At 36.7% G+C, this 19934-nt stretch overlaps 2 protein-coding genes and 1 non-coding gene across 3 annotated transcripts; all 3 read right to left on the bottom strand.

The window, feature by feature from the left end:
- Nucleotides 1–692: 692 nt before the first annotated feature.
- LOC103863582 (Werner Syndrome-like exonuclease) lies at nt 693–4115 on the bottom strand. The gene is made up of 6 exons (XM_009141329.3): nt 2823–4115; nt 2501–2671; nt 1887–2017; nt 1647–1808; nt 1460–1570; nt 693–1312 (listed from the first exon to the last, which is right to left on the bottom strand). Exons 1-6 carry the CDS (start codon nt 3040–3042, stop codon nt 1274–1276), a joined length of 834 nt encoding a protein of 277 aa, XP_009139577.2. The 5' UTR covers nt 3043–4115; the 3' UTR covers nt 693–1273.
- Nucleotides 4116–5658: 1543 nt separating this feature from the next.
- LOC103863581 (serine hydroxymethyltransferase 4) lies at nt 5659–7965 on the bottom strand. The gene is made up of 4 exons (XM_009141328.3): nt 7213–7965; nt 6403–6793; nt 6214–6315; nt 5659–6131 (listed from the first exon to the last, which is right to left on the bottom strand). The coding sequence occupies exons 1-4, from the start codon at nt 7888–7890 to the stop codon at nt 5887–5889; spliced, it is 1416 nt and encodes a 471-aa protein (XP_009139576.2). The 5' UTR covers nt 7891–7965; the 3' UTR covers nt 5659–5886.
- A 7182-nt stretch (nt 7966–15147) lies between these two features.
- LOC117133864 lies at nt 15148–15253 on the bottom strand. The gene has a single exon (XR_004457905.1). It is a non-coding gene; the product is annotated as a small nucleolar RNA R71 (small nucleolar RNA).
- Between the last annotated feature and the right edge of the window lie 4681 nt (nt 15254–19934).

The raw sequence follows: 19934 nt of genomic DNA, 5'->3' as shown, positions 1-19934 counted from the left end.
TTATTACGATTTGAAATTATTCAAAATTGAATAAAATGGTAATTAAATAAATCTAATTGTTTTTTTATCTTGTTTAGTTGGATTCTCATGAAAAGAAATCGATAGGTTAAACAAATGTTTCAAAATTTGTTGTGTTATTGTTTTGTCTATAAATTACAAAATTTATTGAATTGATATACTTAATTATTGCATCCTTAAATAATATTTTATTAAGACATTAGAGAACTATGTTTTGAGTTGTTTTATCAAAATTGTACAAAAATCTATGCTTTTCATATTTGTCACGAAAATTTATATGTTAAACTTACATTTACAAAATTCTTAACTTTGTCACGAAAACAAAAATCTATGTTTTTTCATATTTGTCAATGTTCTTACACTTTCAAAGAATATATTAGCTTAGGCGCTTACTTATTTTTTTCACAAAACAAAGTATCGGAGTCTTGAAAGTTGAATCCATATTATTATAAATGTACATAAGAGTTTGTGATTACATATTTAGTGATTTTTGTATATGTGTCCAAGAAAGTTTCAATGGCTTAGTGGTATATGCCTCATATTAAGGGCATACTAACCCGGGTTTGATCCTTTTCTTTGCATTGTTTTTTCATTTTTTACGAAAAAATAAATGAGATGACGTGGTAACTTTGGACTCTCTGATTGGACGATTTTTTGTGCCTACGTGGACACTCTTTTTTTTTTTTTTGACGTCGAACGGCTATTCTATTACGTTGACACTCTAAGAGGAGCTTATATCCCCTTTTAGTATATACTAGTATAGTATATAGATGTCGTTAAGAATTCTCTTTGGTTCTTATCATAACTTTGGTTTTGAATTTTCATGACAAGACATCATCGCTCTGGTAATGCTTTTCATGTAATTGCAATGTCTGTTTTTGTTTCCTTCTTGTGGTTCAACTCTTACATATTTGTGTTTCCCGTTTTGCTTAAATAAGTTTCTAAGATTTATTTATAAGAACATAAAAAGAGTCTGTGGAAGAGCTTTTCAAATCTTTACATTGTACTCCAAGTCTGTGGAAGAGCTTTTCAAATCTTTACATTGTACTCCAAGTCTGAATCAAAAAGCTCACCACAAAGCCCCTGGTTTCTCGATTGTTCCAGGACCTTATACTTTATTTTATACCGCAGAAACATTTAAACCGAGCATGAGTTACGACTAAAGTGGTTTGCAACTAGCCACAATGTTCAAATGTTCTTTTGCAAATCCGTAAGACTGCATCTAGTGGTTAACCTTTAAGGTTCGTCGTCCACGTTATGATCCATCCACAGCATCAGGAAGGTCCTTTAGCACCTGAGAAAATGTAAAACTCTCTATGTTAGCTTCTTACTCATCAATTACAATCTCAAACAAGTAACAGTACTATAATTAGACCGATGTGTAACTTTTGCGTTAAGGTCTTTGCGTAAGAATAGATGGTTTTTCTTTGATGTTACGTACGTGGTAAAGATGCCACGAAGCATAAGCATCGGTTGCTGCGTACTGTAACTGCTCCTTTGACAAAGGACGCACCTCCCAGTTTCCGAGCCTGATTCGATTCGGCTTAAGGAGCTGGAGAGTAGTCCCAAAGTTGTTAAGAGAAGAGTAAGATCAAGCTTTTTGCAATCAACAAAAGCCCATGTGGTACCTCTTTGCAAACAAGTGTCTCAGTTAGTGACGCAAGGCTCCATTTTTTCAAACCTCCGCCAATTTTTTTGTTGGCTAAATCAGAAAGGTCTTCGACATCTTTGATGGACACTCCATGGTCATGGAAAAGCTTCACAGAGTCACCGTCAATTCCAATACCTACCTATGTACATGTAACAGAACTTGAGCATACATGGTGTTACAGCATAAACTTGTGTTCACTTCAAAATATTGAACAAACCTTTACGAGAGATGAATCCTCAATAAGATGTTGGAGACTCTGTGGGATTCCAGAGTGTATAATTTGCATTACATCACAATAACTATTATCTACACATATCTGCACAACTGCAGCCTTCCCTGGGAGAACACCTGAAAGAATTCCATATTTTCGCTAATCATCAGTAATTAGATCACGAGAACTTCTCTCAGCAAACACTAAAGAGTTCATGAAAATGTCCCATTATTTACACTATAACGGACCCCAATAAATTCTTCAAAGAATTGACGTGAGATGAAGCATCCGTGGTTGAGTTTTCAAAGTACAATAATCTATTGTATTGTCAACCCAAAGATAATCTTGTATATAAAGTGCAGGCCAACAGATAAGAAGCTTACAGTTTCACAAAGCACTACCATTACAACATAGATAAGCAGAATAATAATAAGAGCTCTGTAGCGTATAATATGCATGAAGCAATGAGATTGGAGACTACTGAAAACAGCACAAGTGAGCCATCTACACTTTCTACAGATAAATCAAGAAAGAAGAAAACATATTATGATCTAAACTAAAGAGAAGAGAACATACGCATCCATAGAGATAAAATGCACCATGCGACCACCATCAAATACCTTTTCTAAAACTGGGTCTCCACTCAATATCAAAGCCAATAAAAGCTCGTCCAGAATGATCTCTCTTGGTATCGAGAACCTTAAGAAGCTGCATTGCTCGCCTATCAACCTCACTAGCAGTCTTGCTATACAAAATCCTACCGCCAAACCTCATCGCTGGAAAATTCTTAGCTGCAATTAGCATAAGGTTAAGTTGTTTTGCTACCCCCCAATCATGAAATGATTCTTAGTTTATATACATATTTTTAGCGTAAAAGATCAGAGAAATATCTAAAGCCACGAGACCGGGAGATTCGAAAGTCAAAACTAACGGAGAGATTACCTCTGCAACGAGAGAGTGGAAATCGCTTCGAGGGTGTGGGAGAAGTGATGGAACGAGGCAATTGGCGCCGGATCTGATTTGGATTTGAGGTCACAGGCCGTACGGTCGAAGAAGAAGAAGAAGAAGAAGACGATTGGGAGAGATGGGAAGCCTCTATGGCCTCGATTGCGAGAAGATCCTCCTCTGTAAACTCCTCTTCGTCTCCCCAACTTGACGACATTATTTGTTTTGTGGGAGAAAAAATTTGGGTCGAATTATATTACTTTGGAGGGAGGGATATGAATTCAATTTCGGACTCTTTGGAAATTTTCTAACTCTATGAAATTATGCTTTCATTCTCGTTTTTGTTTCACTAATATGATTTTTGTTTCTTTTATTCTTTTTTAAAAAAAAAATCGGTAAATTACGTAAAGGTCAATTTAAAAAATGGACATCCATAAAAATTAGTTCCACTCCAAATACATATCTAAGAATCAATTTTTTTGTAAAAAAATCACTGGTATACTCTATTCACATGTTAGTGTTCAAATCTAATATATCAAACTGTTATAGAATATAAGTGCAGACTCGAAATATAAATGTCTATCTAGTATATATTCACCAGTTCGATCTAAATATCATCTAATTCTAGAACAAGAAAAAACAAATTATTTATTTTATTAACCCACGCTTTTGAGGTTTAGTTACTTAAAAGTATACCGATAATTATATATATATATATATATATATTCTACTTTACCATTCTAGTATATGTCAACTATGTATAACCTAAGAACTATTTGATTTATTAAATGATAAACCAAAAAACTTATAATAAATATTTCAAATCTCTCATTCTTACAATTATAATAGCCCGATAGAATATTAGCAAAAAACAAATATTACACGAATGATCAAATCTATCATTCTTTGAAGAAACTCAAAAGGAGGTGATTGAAATCTTGTCGTGATATTTCATTAAAATATTTATAATAATAATAAAAATCAAGACTAAATTATTTAATTTGAATAAAATAATATATATATATATAGTGCTTCACATATTAAAAATCACTTCGATTTGAAGAAGTGTATTTATGAGATTGTCAGGATCAAACAACATAGTATAGACCACCTATTAAAAAAATAATTTGTATACATAAAAGAATATACATTATAGTAAGCAAATAAATCAAAACCAATACATTTTTTTTACATCAAACGGTTGATCTATTATTCAAGCTTGGGGTGGTATGGGGAACCAGACCAGAATAAAACAACCAATGTAATACAAGTCCATATGAAAGGATCTCGCTATCTTAGCTAATGAATCAGACGATACATTTTTAGGTCGAGGAATAAAAACAATTGAGAAATCTGGAAATCTGCTTTTCAGTTTCTGCAGCTCATCTAATTTAGTTGAAAAGTTGGGTCATGCTCCTGGGTCTTGAATCATTGAGACTAGATTCTTACAGTCAATGCCAAAGGCCGGATACGTCGATAGCTGAAGCATGCACTACATCGCCCATAATAGGGCCTCGAGCTCTGAGTGAAGTGGTGAAATTCTTCGACGCTAGTTTCGTGCTTCCGATAGTTGAGTTGTTCCTCCTGAAGTTTTCCATGTCCATCCATAACCACTATAGAGTGTATCATGTGTCCATGATCCATCTATCATGCATCTCTTAGAGTTTATTATATGCTAAGGGTTTTGTGTAACTACATGCTCCTCTTGTTTGATGTTTGCTTCGAACCAAGCATGACATTCTGATTCAGCATGTCAGACAGTTTCCAACGGATCCCTGTCTATTCTCTAAATAATTTATCATATCCTTCGCTTTTCAAATATACCATTCAATCCAAGGATATGGATCCTTATCCAAGGATATGGATCCTTATCCAGCTCAGGATCTTCTATATCGTTCTTTCTCCAAAAAAAAGTAGTTTATGTTCGCATAGTGGCTCGCGCTGGGGAACATCGATGGTGCATTTGGGGTTACTGCATGTGCCCATGGTTTTGGTTTTGGTAAATAAATCAAAACAATCATTTTTATTTATCTTGTATGGTGTATAATTAAACTTTAGTGATATCGACGTATATATATAGTAAATTTTAATGTAAATATTTATCATTGACATTTTCTACTCATATGATTTTATTAACATATCTATATTTGTTGTAACAAAATTTAAACCATTAATCACAAAACTTTTAATGTGAGATCTTTTAATACAAATTTCAAAATTAAAATATTAAGATCTTAATAATTTTTCAATGCAAATTTTGAAATTAACATCTTTATATATTTTAATATAGTATGTAATTTAATTTAAATAAATTTAATATATATATATATATATTTATTAATGAGACTTTATATTCATGCGATTTACGATCATTTGTATCTTATTTGAACAAAACAAAAGTTAAGTCATTGATCATAAAATTTCCAGTGTAGGATTTTTACCATTTTTAATAATTTATAGATATTTTAAAAAATTCAAAATGTAACATATAAAAGTTTAGATTTTTTTATTGTATGTTTAATGTGATTTTTTAATTTTCTTAATAAATATAAAATTAAGCAAAAAAGAGAGAAAATATAAAAATTGTTATCAAATATATATTATTCATAATATTAGATAATTATATTATTCATAATATTAGATAATTATGTAATTTTTATTTAAGGAAATAATTGAAATTATTTGCAATGCTCTATGGATACAGAGAGACTATTGTAAAAAAAAATCTATCACTAATGAATGCTACTTGTTCCCTCATCCTGATAAAAAATCTATAAGCATTTTGACACAATAATTTTAAAGCAGACAAACACACAATTCTAAGTTGATCATCAGTAAGAGAAACTCGCTTGATATTATTAAAAAGCCAACAAAATACAACAATTTCAATAGAGAAAATAAAAACATTCAAGAAGAAGTTACTCAAAAAAAAAAACCTTTTTGTTTTTTACTGTTTGTTTCTTCATCTCTTCGCCTTGTGAATTCCAATCAGGCGGCCCTACAAAAGCATATTATATATAGAGATAACAGAAGATTACTCTTTGATAGAGAGAGGAAATCTCTAATCCTTGTACTTCATCGCAGACATGAGAAATCCAGGCATCTCATAGGAGGCTGAGAACTTCTCGACATCAGCCTTGAGCTCCTCGATCTCTTTGTTGTTCACCAAACCCTTGTTAAAGTCCTTCAACAGTTTACCATGCTCCTTCTGGATGTTCAATGTCAGCGTCACTGATCGGCTCAAGAACTCTCCTATCATCTCAAAGTCCTTCTCCACCAATCCCCTTGATGTCATGGCAGGAGTACCTACAAAAAACATTATTTAGATATATTTTCAAAGTCCAGCAAGGGAGATTCAGGAACATTTCGATCAATCTCACTCTCTTACCGATTCTTACACCTCCAGGAGCAAGAGCACTGCTGTCTCCAAAGACAGCATTCTTGTTCAAAGTAATGTTGCACAGATCGCAAAGCTTCTCAACCTTGTTACCTGACAAAAGCACAGTTACAAAAAAATTATCAGGACTAGTTCCGTGCAACATATTGTCTCAAAGGTCGCTTTTTATTATTTACTTACCGGTCAATCCAAGAGGGCGAAGATCCCAAAGAACAAGGTGGTTCTCAGTTCCACCGGTTACAATACTGTATCCCTTACCCATCAGGTAGTTTGCAAGGGCAACAGCATTAGCTTTCACCTGTTTCGCATAGACCTTGAAACCAGGAGTATTAGCCTGCTTCAACGCAACAGCTAGTGCACCGATCTGGTGGTTGTGAGGACCACCTTGAAGCGCAGGGAACACAGCAAAGTTGATTTTGTCCTCAAAGTCATAGACTGCACCCTCGGGTTGTCCCTTCTTTGGTGGTTTTGGGCCCTTCCTGTAGAAGATCATACCAGCCCTTGGACCCCTCAAACTCTTGTGGGTTGTGGTTGTCACAACGTCACAGTACTCAAAGGGGTTTGCAGCTTCCTGTGAACAAATTTTTTTATAAAAAAAAAACTCAATCAGTTCTCTGGTTAACTGCACAAAGTTCAATCTTGCAACTAACATTAGGGTAGTCACAGCACTTAATCAGACTTATAAGTTCCCATGGTACGTTCACTTACGCATGCGTAAAGGTGTTTAGAACTACAAGCACAAACAAAAATCAAAACTTTATCTTCGAGAGTGAAATGAGATACGATTTGTTCTTCGGAACAATCTCATTTGATAATACACCCTGAAAACACTAGATTTGATGCACGAATGCAAACAGATATGAGATATGTGTAACTGATTCAGATTCAGAGTTCTACAAATCCAGATCTTCCCTCTTGCCCTCTCAAAACACTAATCAAAAACCAGATCTGACAAACTGAAAACACACAACAAGAGAGTAGGTAATATACCTGAGCAGCAACGAGGCCACTGATGTGAGCCATGTCACAGAGCAAGAGAGCTCCAACCTTATCAGCAACAGCTCTCAATCTAGCGTAATCCCAATCCCTAGGGTAGGCACTACCACCACAGATGAGCAACTTAGGCCTGAAGTCCATGGCCTTCTCCTCAAGCTTATCGTAATCAATGTAACCAGTAGTGAAGTTGACCTTGTACGGAAGGCTCTCAAAGTAGATCGAAGTAGCGGAGATCTTCTTCCCACCGGACGTATAGTATCCATGCGTGAGATGACCACCTGAAGGTAGATCGAGGCCCATGATACGATCGTGAGGCTGAAGCAAGGCGGTGTAGGCGGCGAAATTGGCCGGAGATCCGGAGTAGGGCTGGACATTGACGCCCCAGGATGCGGAATCGAGACGGAAGGCTTCGAGAGCGCGTGACTGGCAGAGATTCTCGATCTGGTCGATGAACTCGTTGCCTCCGTAGTAACGGTTACCAGGCATGCCTTCGGAGTATTTGTTGGTGAGTGCGCTTCCGAGAGCTTCGATGACGGCGAAGGAAGTGAAGTTCTCGGAGGCGATGAGTTCGATTCCGCGGCATTGACGACGCTTCTCCTTCTCGATGAGATCGTGGATCTCTGGATCGACGGTGACGAGAGGGGTGTTTCCCCAGGCTGAGACTGGATCCATCTCGGAGAATATGGTCGAGGGAGAGAGAGAGAGAGAGAGATCTGAGATCGGATAGTGGAGAAGTGGAAGGAAGGCGGTTGGGTTTAAAAGCGGAGAAGAAGTAGTGCTATAATTACGGATTTGACCCTCTTTTCTAAATTTGGTGTTAGGTGTGTGTGGTAGTAGGAATATCGGGTGCGCTTTTACTATTTTGCCTTCTTTTTTTGTGGTCAAATTATTTTGCCTTTTTACCAAACAAATTTCTCTTTACCCACAAGTAGTGCTTTAGGTAACTCTTCTCTCACTATTTTCTTTATTTGCAGTTTAAAAAAAAACTGAGACTCTCTATCATCACATCTTCTCTCTCTATTCCCTTTCCACCAACTTCCACGCGAAAGCACCACAAAGACCATCTATCCAGAGCAATACATATAGGCTCCGAATGGTGACTGCGGGTTGAGCCGTGCGGGACAAGCGGTTTAATTGCAATGCAGTTCTAACAGTTATAAAAATGTATAGATATAAAATATATAAAATGTATAGATATAAAATATATAGAGACTTTTGTTACTGTTAACTGCGGGGTAGGACATAAAGATGGTTACCATTCGAAGCCATAATAGATAGTCTAGCCGCAAATACTACTGAACGTCAAAAACCAAAATAAGAAGAAAAACACTAAAGTGTTATCCTAAGACCATCTCCAATGGTTCACTTTATTTTTTACTCTAAAATAGAGTAACTCTATAATAGAGTTTGAGTTTGTTCCAATGGTATTCTATTTTAGAGTAGAAAATAGAGTGATGAACAAAAAAAAAAAATTATTCTATATTTGGAGTAAACCTATTTTTTACTCTATTATAGAGTGAGAAATAGAGTACCATTGGAGCATTCTTTACTGTAAACTCTATTTTAAAGTGAAAAATAGAGTGGGTTGGAGATGCTCTAAAGAGACATTAAATACACATTTAGTAAACAAACATATTCCCATGAAATATATATAGTTGGTATGCTCTTATCTAAACCTTTTTGCAGCAGCTGTGCATAACACGAAGTAGTTGAAGTAGTAGGACTTTGAGGAAATTGTAAATATGGGCCAGAGAGAGAGTTCTCTCTCAAACTCTCTTCCTCTCTTACCACTAAAAAATCTTTCAGAGAGGTTAGATTAGAGGTTGTTTTTGAGAGTGAGAGAGATCGCCGTTTGTTTCTCTGGCTTCGGTTTCATCCGACCGGAACCCGACTCCGGCGACACTCCATTTCCGCGGAGGTAGTCGTCCGGCTTTTTGACTCTGGCGACGTTGACTTGTCTTCCGGTGACGTCGGCCGGCTTTTGACTCCGGTGGTTCGCTTTCTTCTTAGCGGAGCTATCCGGCTTGGTTCCTGGCGGTTCATCCTCCCTCTTGATGGCTGCTGTCTGATCTTCGCTTGTCGTACTTCTCTGTTAATCGATGATTGGTCTTCTTCTCCGACAGCGCGTTCCTATTCTCCGGTGGAGTCGTTTCATCTTCGGGCTTCTTCCTATCTTAAAAGATGTCTGGTTTGCATATAGGAAAGTCGGAGTTGTTTGGACTGATTGATCTCGATTGAACATCTCTGTTATATTGCGAAGACTTTTTGCTTAGTCTGCATGTCTTTGGTTTCTCTGTTTCTCGGATTGCACTTGACGTTAGTCGATTGATGCTATCTGAATGTCGAAGATCTGAAGGCAAAGGCTTTAGCGTTGCGTCTGGTGGTCTTTCACTCTCCTCTACTGTTCTCGGCGGTTTCTCTTCGCACTCCTGTTCCGGTGTGTTCCGGTGGAGTTCTGGCTAGTTTTCCGGCGAGAACAATCAAGTCGGTGCTGAGGCGGCGACTCTGTTCAAACACGTGGTCTTCATGTCGTTAGGTTCAACACGTGTCTAGGGTTACTGGCTTCTCTCCTTTGGGCTTTTCTGGGCCTGCTTTCCTCTTCGGGCCTTTGGCCGAAGTTGTACTGTATAGTTTAGCCCTGTTTAGTTGGGTCTGCTTTGTTCTGTTCTTGGGCTTTGCCCTTTTAATAAATACTACTAGATGGCAAAAAAAAAAAGTAGGACTTTGAGGAAATTTTCTATTTTTTATTGACAAAACATGTTTTTTTTTATGAGCAACATTAATAAAGCAAGTTAAAAAAATTAATGTACTGGAAAAATTAAGGCAGAACATGGGCCATGAGGAGGGGAAGGTGAGTAGGTGGTTTTGTAGTTTAGTGAGTCGGTGAAGGCTATATTCGTCATGTCGTATTTAAAATTAATTTTGTGGTACTTAACTAGTGTGCGTAGTAGTGGTGGTAGCAGATCTGTGATCGACATGTGATGTGACAAAGATTTTCATTTTCTTATTTGCACCGCACGCAAATCGCCACCTTTTTTAGCGCTTCATTTACGTGCGTTTTATTCCTTCATAAGTTGAAAAGTAGCTTGCAACTTACCTTTGTCACGAACTCAGTAATTTTTTAAAAATATTGTTTTGAAACGTAAAGATATTTTTTGACGATTTATTTTAGACTATAAAATGATATGTTAAGAAAAGAACAAAAAAATTAAAGAAAAACAGTAGTGAGAGTATAGTCACGTGTTGGAGAATTTTCCATGTGGTAGATAGATGAGGAACTCTTGTTATTGGTGAATTTCACCAACCTCCGATTTAGACGGTATAAGTGGAAACCCACCTAACTCAATAAACAAAAAGAAAAGAAAAGTAAGTCCTTCTTATATTTTTAGCAAAAAAAAAATCCTTATATTTTTTCTGATAAAAAATAATTCTTTCAATAACAGCGGATTTCAGAGTATTTTATAAAGTGTCAAGTTCAATGACACTAGATTTTAAATGAGTTTTTTAAATTCATGTTTCAATAACAGTGGATTTGTCATTTTAACATAAACTAGATTTTGCCGCGCTTGGAAAGCGCGGAGTTGTTGGATTATATTATAATACAAAGTTTTATTATATCAAAAAACATAATTTTTAACAGCTATATAATCTACAAATTAGTTTATTTGAGATTTTATATGTACACTTTTACGTAAGTTTCTTTTCGACATAAGAATTATATCTGGATCAAAAAAACAAACTGAACCGACCCAAAATTATAGGTTTAGTTCAGGTCCAGAGAAGATAACCTATTGAGTTTTTTTGACCCGCATGTATTTGTTTGAGTCCGGATCCTACCCTAGACTTGATCATAAATATGTGTTTATTAGGTATATTTGGATATTTTGGATATTTCGAATATGTTTCCGATATTATGGATATTGTTTTTAAGTTTTTAGTTTACGATTAGAGTTTTGATTTCAGGTAAATTTTTCAAATTAAAAAAAAATTGGGTATTTGGATAAAATTTTGGGTATTTTTCAGTTCATCGTGTCAGATTTTGAATAAGATTTTAAATTTTTAGGTATTTGAATTTTTTGGTATTTGTTTGGAGTTTCAAATACTTTTCGTGTTTCAGATATTTTTCAGATTTTTTATATATTTCGAATTCTTTTAGGATCTTAAATACCCGAACAGATGTGGACCAATTACGTCCATATCAGGTCCAACAACCTTTTGATATAGATTTTTAACGTTATTGTACAAAAACATGGTTGATGAAATATTTTTCTGAGTAAAGGTATCATAAGAAATAATATTAAGATCTGTTAAAAATATTTAAAATATTGTATGTTTAGAATGATTAATGTATTATCAGAAAAATAATAAATAGTTATACATAACTCCAACAATTTTTTTATATTAGATTTTTTAAAACTCTTTCCCTTTTAATAGTATTGATTCGTTTTAAGTAAAAAGTATATAAAAGTATAATATCTAAACAAATAATTTTCAAAATCTTGAATAATCAATACTGATATCGTGAAATCGGGTTAGCTTTAATAGAGCCAATGAATTTATTCATTTTTGTGAAGGTAACATGAATATTCAGAAAAATCATTTTTAAATATGAAAATATTATCAAACTATAGACGGTTGAAAGTTTAGTATATGATATGAGATTTTAGTGGGAAAGTTTATATATGATATGATTACTTTATTATAAACGAAAGAGGAAGTTAAAATGTACACATATATGTCTTGTAATTTATCTTGCTTTAAATCATACATTATATGATAAAAGTTATAATATAAAACATTAGTTTCAATGCTTTTACGATTAAATGAAAGGGTCCAAACAACTTTTATAGGTAGATTTTTTAGACTCCTTCCTTTTTAATAGTATTGATCACCTAAAACTCCCTTAGAATAATTAGATTGTGTATTATAGAATTTTTTTGTGTTATAGATTTTTTTATCCCGAATCCATTAGGAATTAATCTTTTTTATTTTTCTTTTATGTATTTTAATTTTCTGCTTTGTCTTGTAGAAAAAATAAATGAAAATTTTAATATTTGAAAGTCTCTAAAAGTAGCCCACATCGTCGCATAATTGCTGTCGGCTGCTTTAAATTTTACAAACCTTTTAGACACATACGTATAATTGAAGTCATCACCCTTTGTTTTTTTTTGTGATCCGAGATTCGATGTTAGACTGCATAGTTCAGATCCACCGACGCTCTTCCACCCGCCTGTCCAGATCCAAACAGCACACATTAGTGTCAACACTTATTACTGGCTATTGCATTTACACCTGTTTTTATTCTTTAAGACCAGTTATTTTCTTCAAACCACTCTCAATTTCAGTTTTTCCTTTTTACATCAAAATGTCATTCTATTTATCAAACATAACATAGTATGAGAATTCAAATCAGAATAAACTAATTAACAAAATAAAATTCTCTACAAATTTTTTTTAGTAGATATAATTAAAAAATCATCAATTTCATTTTATCTTCAATGTTAGACCTCGATTTGGATCGGCTAATAAACAAGGCTGAAATTAGATAACAAAGATGAGCCCGATCAACTTTTCAAAACAATATTAAGAGAGAGACGAAACCTACGCGATCAAGAAAGATCTCCACGATCTCCGGACAGTTGAAAAAAACACGGAAAAAGAATTCAAGTATAAGAAGAAAAATAAGTCAACACGGAGATCTACCTTCAAAAGATTGTTGATCTTTTGGGAGAGATCAAAATGGAGGGTTGGTTGTGGAAGATCAACTCACATGTCTAAAGACTACGAATATGGATTGTGGGGCGATTCTCGAGTTAGCCGTCGTGCTAGACTGGTCTGCGTCTGGCCTCGACCTTCCTCAAATTTCGGAGGAATCTGTGACTTGCGATCCTACTCAGTCGTCGACTGCTGATGAGAAAGCCTATTCTTGATAGTTACGTCGCTTTGTCGTTATTTTCCTTTTGGTTTGCAAATCAGATATTTCTTATTTGTTGTTGTGTTTGATGTACTTGGATCTGGTCTTTTGTTTTAAGATTTTATCGTTTCCAAATCTTTGTTTGAACTCCGCCTTGATTGCTTTGATAAATGTGGATTTTTTGTGATATTGATATATGGTATTTTATACATCTTGTATGTATGCTTTTAAATTGATTTTCAAGTCTTTATCGAGTCTTCCTAGTCTTTTTGGAGTCATTACAGGTCTGGAGTTGCATTGGATGGGAGATGGACCAGCTGGAACAAAAAAGGCAGAAAACAATGCAATTTGGTGGTTTTCACGCAGAACAGTCTTGATGACTGTTCCGGATAGCGGAGCAACCCGAGTGACTGTTCCGAGTGAGTGTTCCAGCGGCAGAGATTTTTAAGGAAACTACAATCATTGCGGGATTTGCCCTAATTATCCCTATTTTATCTCCCAGCCGCATGTGGCTTTGATATATCATATTTTCTGTTTCTCTTTATCATTTTACGCTGTTTTTGGGAGAAGAAACCAGACCTTAGAGTTGGAGACTTGAGATTTTGCTACTTTGTAAAGGGAGAAGGCCATCTCTCTCGACTTAGAGAAGAACCCCCTGAACCCTATTACTTTATTTCAGTTATATTTCATGTTGCTTTATATCTCTGTCTCTGTGTTTTCTTGCTCCATGGCTGAGTAGTCAGCTTGCTTAGTCTAGGGTGTTAGGGTGTTAGATCCGTGAGCTTGACATAAATAAGTTATAAATCGATTATCTTCATTCACCGTTGTTCTTAAGGCTTGCATCAAGTTAACCACTTAGTGCCTGATTCTAGGTTTAATCTATTCATCAAAAGTGTTATAGGTTGCTAGACATAACTTGAATGAGCATTGCATCCCTAACCAGCGAAAGTAGATGTTAGGGTGTTTTGTGAACATATCGGACTTGACCTCTATTGCTTGCTGTCGCATCTTGATCCAAACGAGAGTTTAGGTATCAAGATCGATCAGCATAGGGAGCACTACCACGACAGTGGGCTGTTCTACTTGAGTGATCCGAGTTCTAGACTGGTCTTTAATCGAACTTGAATAATTGTTTGGCTCACACTTGTTTAACACCCGACCAAACCACCCTAGGCTAGCATTTTAATCATCTGAAATCTTTAATTAATATTTTTACTTGCTTGTTACGAAATCAACTTTAAAACCCCCATATTGTTTTAGCTTGATATTGATCTCATAAAGATAAAGTGTAATAGTTGGTCTATGTGGATTCGATCCTAAAGTGCTACATCGACATACCATTCGATTGTGGTAGTGTGCACATTAGGTTAATTGGTGTGCGTATACACGTAATATCAATTTGGCGCCGTTGCCGAGGATCGTGTTTTTACCTTTATTTTTCGGTTATTTATTTAGTCTAAGAACTCTAACTTGCCTTATCCTTTTTGTTGCAGCTAATGTTCAAGGTGCATGACCAGTAGACATACTCGGAGAAACGCACAAGGAGAGTTAGTTATATTTACCAACCAGGAGCTAGCAAGGTTAGAAAGAACAAATCGTCAACAGCCAAGGCAAACTGACACCACTATGAGTGATCACGCCAATCAGGATGATCTCGCTGCGGCTATGGCACTCCGCGTAACATCCCTACTACGCGCTCTGCCATTGTTCCTCCACTCTGCACCAGGCAGGACTTCAAGATCAAGCCTGCTTTGATCGGTCTAGTACAGAGAAAGGTGTTCTCTAGTCTCTCTACAGAAACTCCAATGGAGCATATTGAGAGCTTCGAAAAAGTCTGCAGTTTCACTCGCGTGAATGGTGTTCCACCAGACTACATCACGTGCATGTTATTCCCATTCTCTCTTGATGGAAAAGCTGCACGGTGGTTGAACTCTCTCCCTACCGGCTCTCTCACTTCATGGGAACAGGTCCGATCAGCGTTCCTCAGCCATTTCTACTCTAAGGCGAGAACAGCTGCATTGAGGAACAAGATCACCTCCTTCAGACAGTCACTGATGAGCCTTTCTGCGACACATGGGAGCGCTTCAATGACTATCGCAGAGAATGTCCTCACCATGGATTTGATGATGATTATTTCCTGGATATTTTCTATGATGGAGTGGACTGGAAATACCAAGGTGCTCTAAACTCTGCGAGCAATGGAGACTTCATGACTCAAACCACTGCTGGAGCGTTTAAGCTGATTGAGAACATGGCTGCTAGCTCAGCTAATAAGAAAGAGGAGAGTGATTGCTCCAAGAAAGAAAACAGTTCTGACGCCCAGAAAATAGATGAGCTGACTGCCAAGGTTGATCAGCTACTGAAAAACAACCAAGGGCACGTCTTCAGCATGGAGCAAGCTACGGCTGGACATATTCAGAACCAGACCAAGCGACAACCGCAGAGCAATCAGCAAGCTGTTCCAGCTACTGAGAACAGTCAACCGGATGAGCTGAAGGGTCTGGGTATGATGATGCAACAGTTGTTGCAGGTTCAGGCTAAGGCGTTGAATCATGTAACCACAGAAATGGATACCAGAATGGGCAACATGTCACTGAGCTGAATAACAAGTATGACAATCTTGCGATCCACATAAGAAAGATCGATGTTCAGCTTACTCAAACAGCTGAGAGTGTCAAGAGGCAACAAGAAACGCTCCCTGGAAGAACTGATAAAAATCCTAGGACTGAGCACTGTAATGCAATAGAGCAGCCGTTTGTTGAGACTGTTCTAGGCGCAAAAGAGAGAGCAGAGCAGTCAGCTAGCTCTGGAGTGACTGCTCCTAGCGAAACTGTCGAGACTCCACCAGTGCGAGTCTATGTTCCTAAGGTTCCCTATCCAATTTCACCTAGACATCTGATGGATCCCATTAGTGAAGAGCAGCTGATAGGTTTTAACAAGATGGTGAGAAGGCTTCCTAAAGAACTTGCATTCGAAGATGCTCTGCAGATTCGTCCATTGCTCCAGTTCTTTAAACACTGTAGAGAGACTCAAGAGGAGATCAAGGTCCTCTATACCAAAGCACTGTCTACACCAGCATTGAAGGTATTGCCTAAGGTTGATGATCCTGGAAAGTTTGTTTTCCCATGTTCCATCGCAGGAACAACCTTCAAGGACGCTCTTTGTGACTCTGGTTCTTGTGTGAATCTTGTCTCAAAGGCTATTGTAGACGATTTGGGTATTGCTGATGTTGAGCGTTCTCAGCTGACCTTGACCTTTTCAAACTCTTCCAGAGCAATCCCATATAGAACCATCCGCAGCCTTCATGTTCAAGTAGGGGAATGCATTGTTCCTGCTGAGTTTCAAGTTGTTGAGATGAACAAGGATCATGAGATGTCTTTGATATTTGGAAGGACATTCATGGCTACTGTTGGAGCAACCATCGATATGCCCAACAAGAGAGTCTGCTTCTCCAACATCAACAAGAAAGTTTTCTACAAGGCTGTACCCACCAGATCTTCCTCATCACACGCCTCTCGCATCTCAGTGTTTGATGTAGAAAAGCTGAAGGTTGTTCCAGAGAAGGAGCATGGTGATAAGGGTGAGAGCAGGCTGTTATCTGATGAAGATCCATGCACTGATCCTACTAAAATCAGAGGAAATTTAAGGGTGCAACAGAAAGTCCAGAAGAAAAGGGTCAAGGGAGATCGTACAATGACTTTGATACCTCTCAAGTGTGATGAGAACTCCATTGATTATGAGGTAAAGTGCAAGGGTACCTCTAAACCGTTCTCTAAAGTCAGAGCTATTCTCACACATGAGCTGAAGGAGAAAGGTAAAGCTGCTGTGAAAGGGTTGTTGAGCAGGGTTTTGAAGCTGAACATGTCTGATTGTGGAGCTTGTTTTGGAACAGGCCCTCCTGCTCAACCCGACTGATCCCAGTCACCAAGTCAAGCTAGAGACTTAAACCAAGCGCTTGGTGGGAGGCAACCCACTGGTAAGTGTAAAATATAACTTGGTTTTGTTTTTGGTTGCTTATTTTCGTTTTAGTTTATTTAGTTTCAGGTCAAAAACCAGAAAAATTCGAGATACTTCAAAAATTCTGGGTTGCAGAAACGGAACAACCTACCCCCTGAAAAGAGCGGTTGTTCCAGGCGACCATCTGACGATAGAACACCCAGAATTTTCATGGAGCGCCTGCTCCACTCAGGTAAGTATCTCGACCCAAAAAAAATGTTTATTCTTGTTTTCTCCTTCTCTCTGATTTATTTTCACACCAGAGACGTTGTGAAGTAAGTCTGGAGGAGGGTTTTCATCGTTTACTAACTCGTTTCTTTCTTTTGTTTTTCTTTTGGGTCAATTTGAATCAGTGAAAAATTTATGGGAATTAGGACCTTATTCTGTGTTGATCACTGACCACCTCGTGCTTTAGTTATCTTATTCAGTGACCTTAGCAGTGGCGAAAGACACACATGTGGACCTGGAACACCCTGACATATCTCACTTGATTCTCCAGAAGTTCTCAGCCGATCAGGTTACACTGGGTAGACTTACCTCCACCTTACTTGAACCTAATCTTGACTGAAATTCTTCTTGTTATGGGCATTAGATCAGGGAAACGAGAACACACTCACGACTTCTTATCCTTTTTATCCATCTTGCTGATCCTGAGTGGCTAGCTCATCTTTAGCTAGTTCCCACCCTGCACCTTAGCCTTTATTCCACTTTCATGCATTTGTTTTCAGTGTCATATGTGCAGATATGTGCAAAAAGGTCGGAGAGGAAAGGATCAACGCAGCCTCCTACTCGTTACTGTTCCAGAAATTATGTCAAAAAGGAGAACAAGCAGATTAAGGGAGCAACCGCTCCATAACCAATGAACTGCGCAAGAGCAGGGGTGGAAAATCAGAATGGTTGCGATATCAGAACCACCAGTGGCACTCATAACTATCATGTATGACCTCCTTCTTCGTCACATCACCATATCAGTGTTCAAAAAAAAAAAAAAAAAAAAAACCAAAAAAGTTGATGGAAAAGGGGATGAGATCAAAGAAACATGAGCCACTGGGAAGATCGAGCAAAGGAGTGGGTACCAAAAGGAAAGTGGAACGCAGAACAATCAGTTGCCTGTTCCGTCATCAGAACAGTCGCACCAGATCGAGCAAAAACGAGTAGAGGCTGTGGACATCAATGGATCTATCCTCTCTTGTCATTTTGTGTGATATCCTGCATCCTCTTCAATGAAATGGTAGCCCCTAAACACTCTTAACTCCACCATTAAATAGCATGTTCAACACCTAGACCGTCTACCCTGAATTATGCCTGTGATGAGAAGCTCAAGCTACTCTTAAATGAATGTAGGGAGTTCTGTCTCGATAGTGTTGCTTTTTCAGGTTTGAGATGAAGAGTATGGAGCCGATTTTTGAACAGCAGTCAGTGGGTTCCGGTAAGGGTGTGTTGTCCTAGTTTTACTGCTTGTATGATTCAGAGATTCGTGGTTAAAGTATGGTTGCTGAGAATAGGAGAGTTCCCACACTTTCAAACCTTTCTCCCTGTTCTTGATACTTGACATTGTTTGAGGACAAACAATGATCTAAGTCTGGGGGGAATTGATATATGGTGTTTTATACATCTTGTATATATGCTTTTAAATTGGTTTTCAAGTATTTATCGAGTCTTCCTAGTCCTTTTGGAGTCATTACAGGTCTGGAGTTGCATTGGATGGGAGATGGACCAGCTGGAACAAAAGAGGCAGAAAACAATGCAATTTGGTGGTTTTCACGCAGAACAGTCTTGATGATTGTTCCGGATAGCGGAGCAACCCGAGTGACTGTTCCGAGTGAGTGTTCCAGCGGCAGAGATTTTTAAGAAAACTACCATTACGGGATTTGCCCTAATTATCCCTATTTTATCTCCCAGCCGCCTGTGGCTTTGATATATCATATTTTCTGTTTCTCTTTATCATTCTACGCTGTTTTTGGGAGAAGAAACGAGACCTTAGAGTTGGAGACTTGAGATTTTGCTACTTTGTAAAGGAAGAAGGCCATCTCTCTCTTCTTTTCTACATAAGAAAAAAATCTATACTATTAAAACAAGATTACTAATATTTTTTCTTTTTAATGAAAATTTCAGTTTTACTTAATATACCCTTATTCTTTAATGAATTGTAATTTTCATTAATGTAATCTTAGTATTTTGGTCTTGGGCTACAAATGCAGCCCAAAAAATCTTGGGTTTGAATCATAATAATCAAAATTATTCATTAACTAATTGTTCAAATTTGAAAACATATTAGTATCATTTAAGAAAACACATTTTATTTTGTGGTCATACTTTATTATACGCATAAAATTCGTTAGTAATTATATCTTTTTGAAAACCTATTATATACAAACGGTATTTTTATTATATACAAATCAGTAAGAAAGAGACTTTAGCCACGTGTGTTTATTCTTTAAAACATAATTACTCAAAATTACAATATAAAAATATACTACAACAATATTACTACAGTCCATCAGGATCATATCAAATTCGACCATGTGATACAAATTTTATAAGAAATCATATTCATTTATTTGAGGGCAAATATTGTTTTTTTTAAGTTTTGTTAGATTCAAATCATTTTACAAAGATTACCTCCAACGGGTTAATAGCATGTTTTGGGTTTTTACTGATATTTTATTGAATCCGAACCGGATTATATACAACACGAGGTCTATCGGTTCGACCACAAGTATTGATAAAACATAAAAATATTGTTTGAAACTCAAAAATTATAATATAAATTTTTAAAAATTATTTGTTTTCTAATAAAAATTAT

This window comes from Brassica rapa, chromosome A04, assembly GCF_000309985.2.
Source record: "Brassica rapa cultivar Chiifu-401-42 chromosome A04, CAAS_Brap_v3.01, whole genome shotgun sequence".
NCBI lineage: Eukaryota > Viridiplantae > Streptophyta > Magnoliopsida > Brassicales > Brassicaceae > Brassica > Brassica rapa.
This window is presented reverse-complemented; position numbering and strand designations above follow the sequence as displayed.

Coding starts and splice junctions, on each gene's coding strand:
- LOC103863581 (XM_009141328.3), bottom strand. CDS start 7,890: ATGGATCCAGTCTCAGCCTGGGGAAACACCCCTCTCGTCACCGTCGAT. Junction 6,794..7,212: donor GTGGCCTCGTTGCTGCTCAG/GTATATTACCTA, acceptor ATTTGTTCACAG/GAAGCTGCAAACCCCTTTGA. Junction 6,316..6,402: donor TCGCCCTCTTGGATTGACCG/GTAAGTAAATAA, acceptor TGCTTTTGTCAG/GTAACAAGGTTGAGAAGCTT.
- LOC103863582 (XM_009141329.3), bottom strand. CDS start 3,042: ATGTCGTCAAGTTGGGGAGACGAAGAGGAGTTTACAGAGGAGGATCTT. Junction 2,018..2,500: donor GAGACCCAGTTTTAGAAAAG/GTATTTGATGGT, acceptor GAATTCTTTCAG/GTGTTCTCCCAGGGAAGGCT. Junction 1,571..1,646: donor AGACACTTGTTTGCAAAGAG/GTACCACATGGG, acceptor ACTACTCTCCAG/CTCCTTAAGCCGAATCGAAT.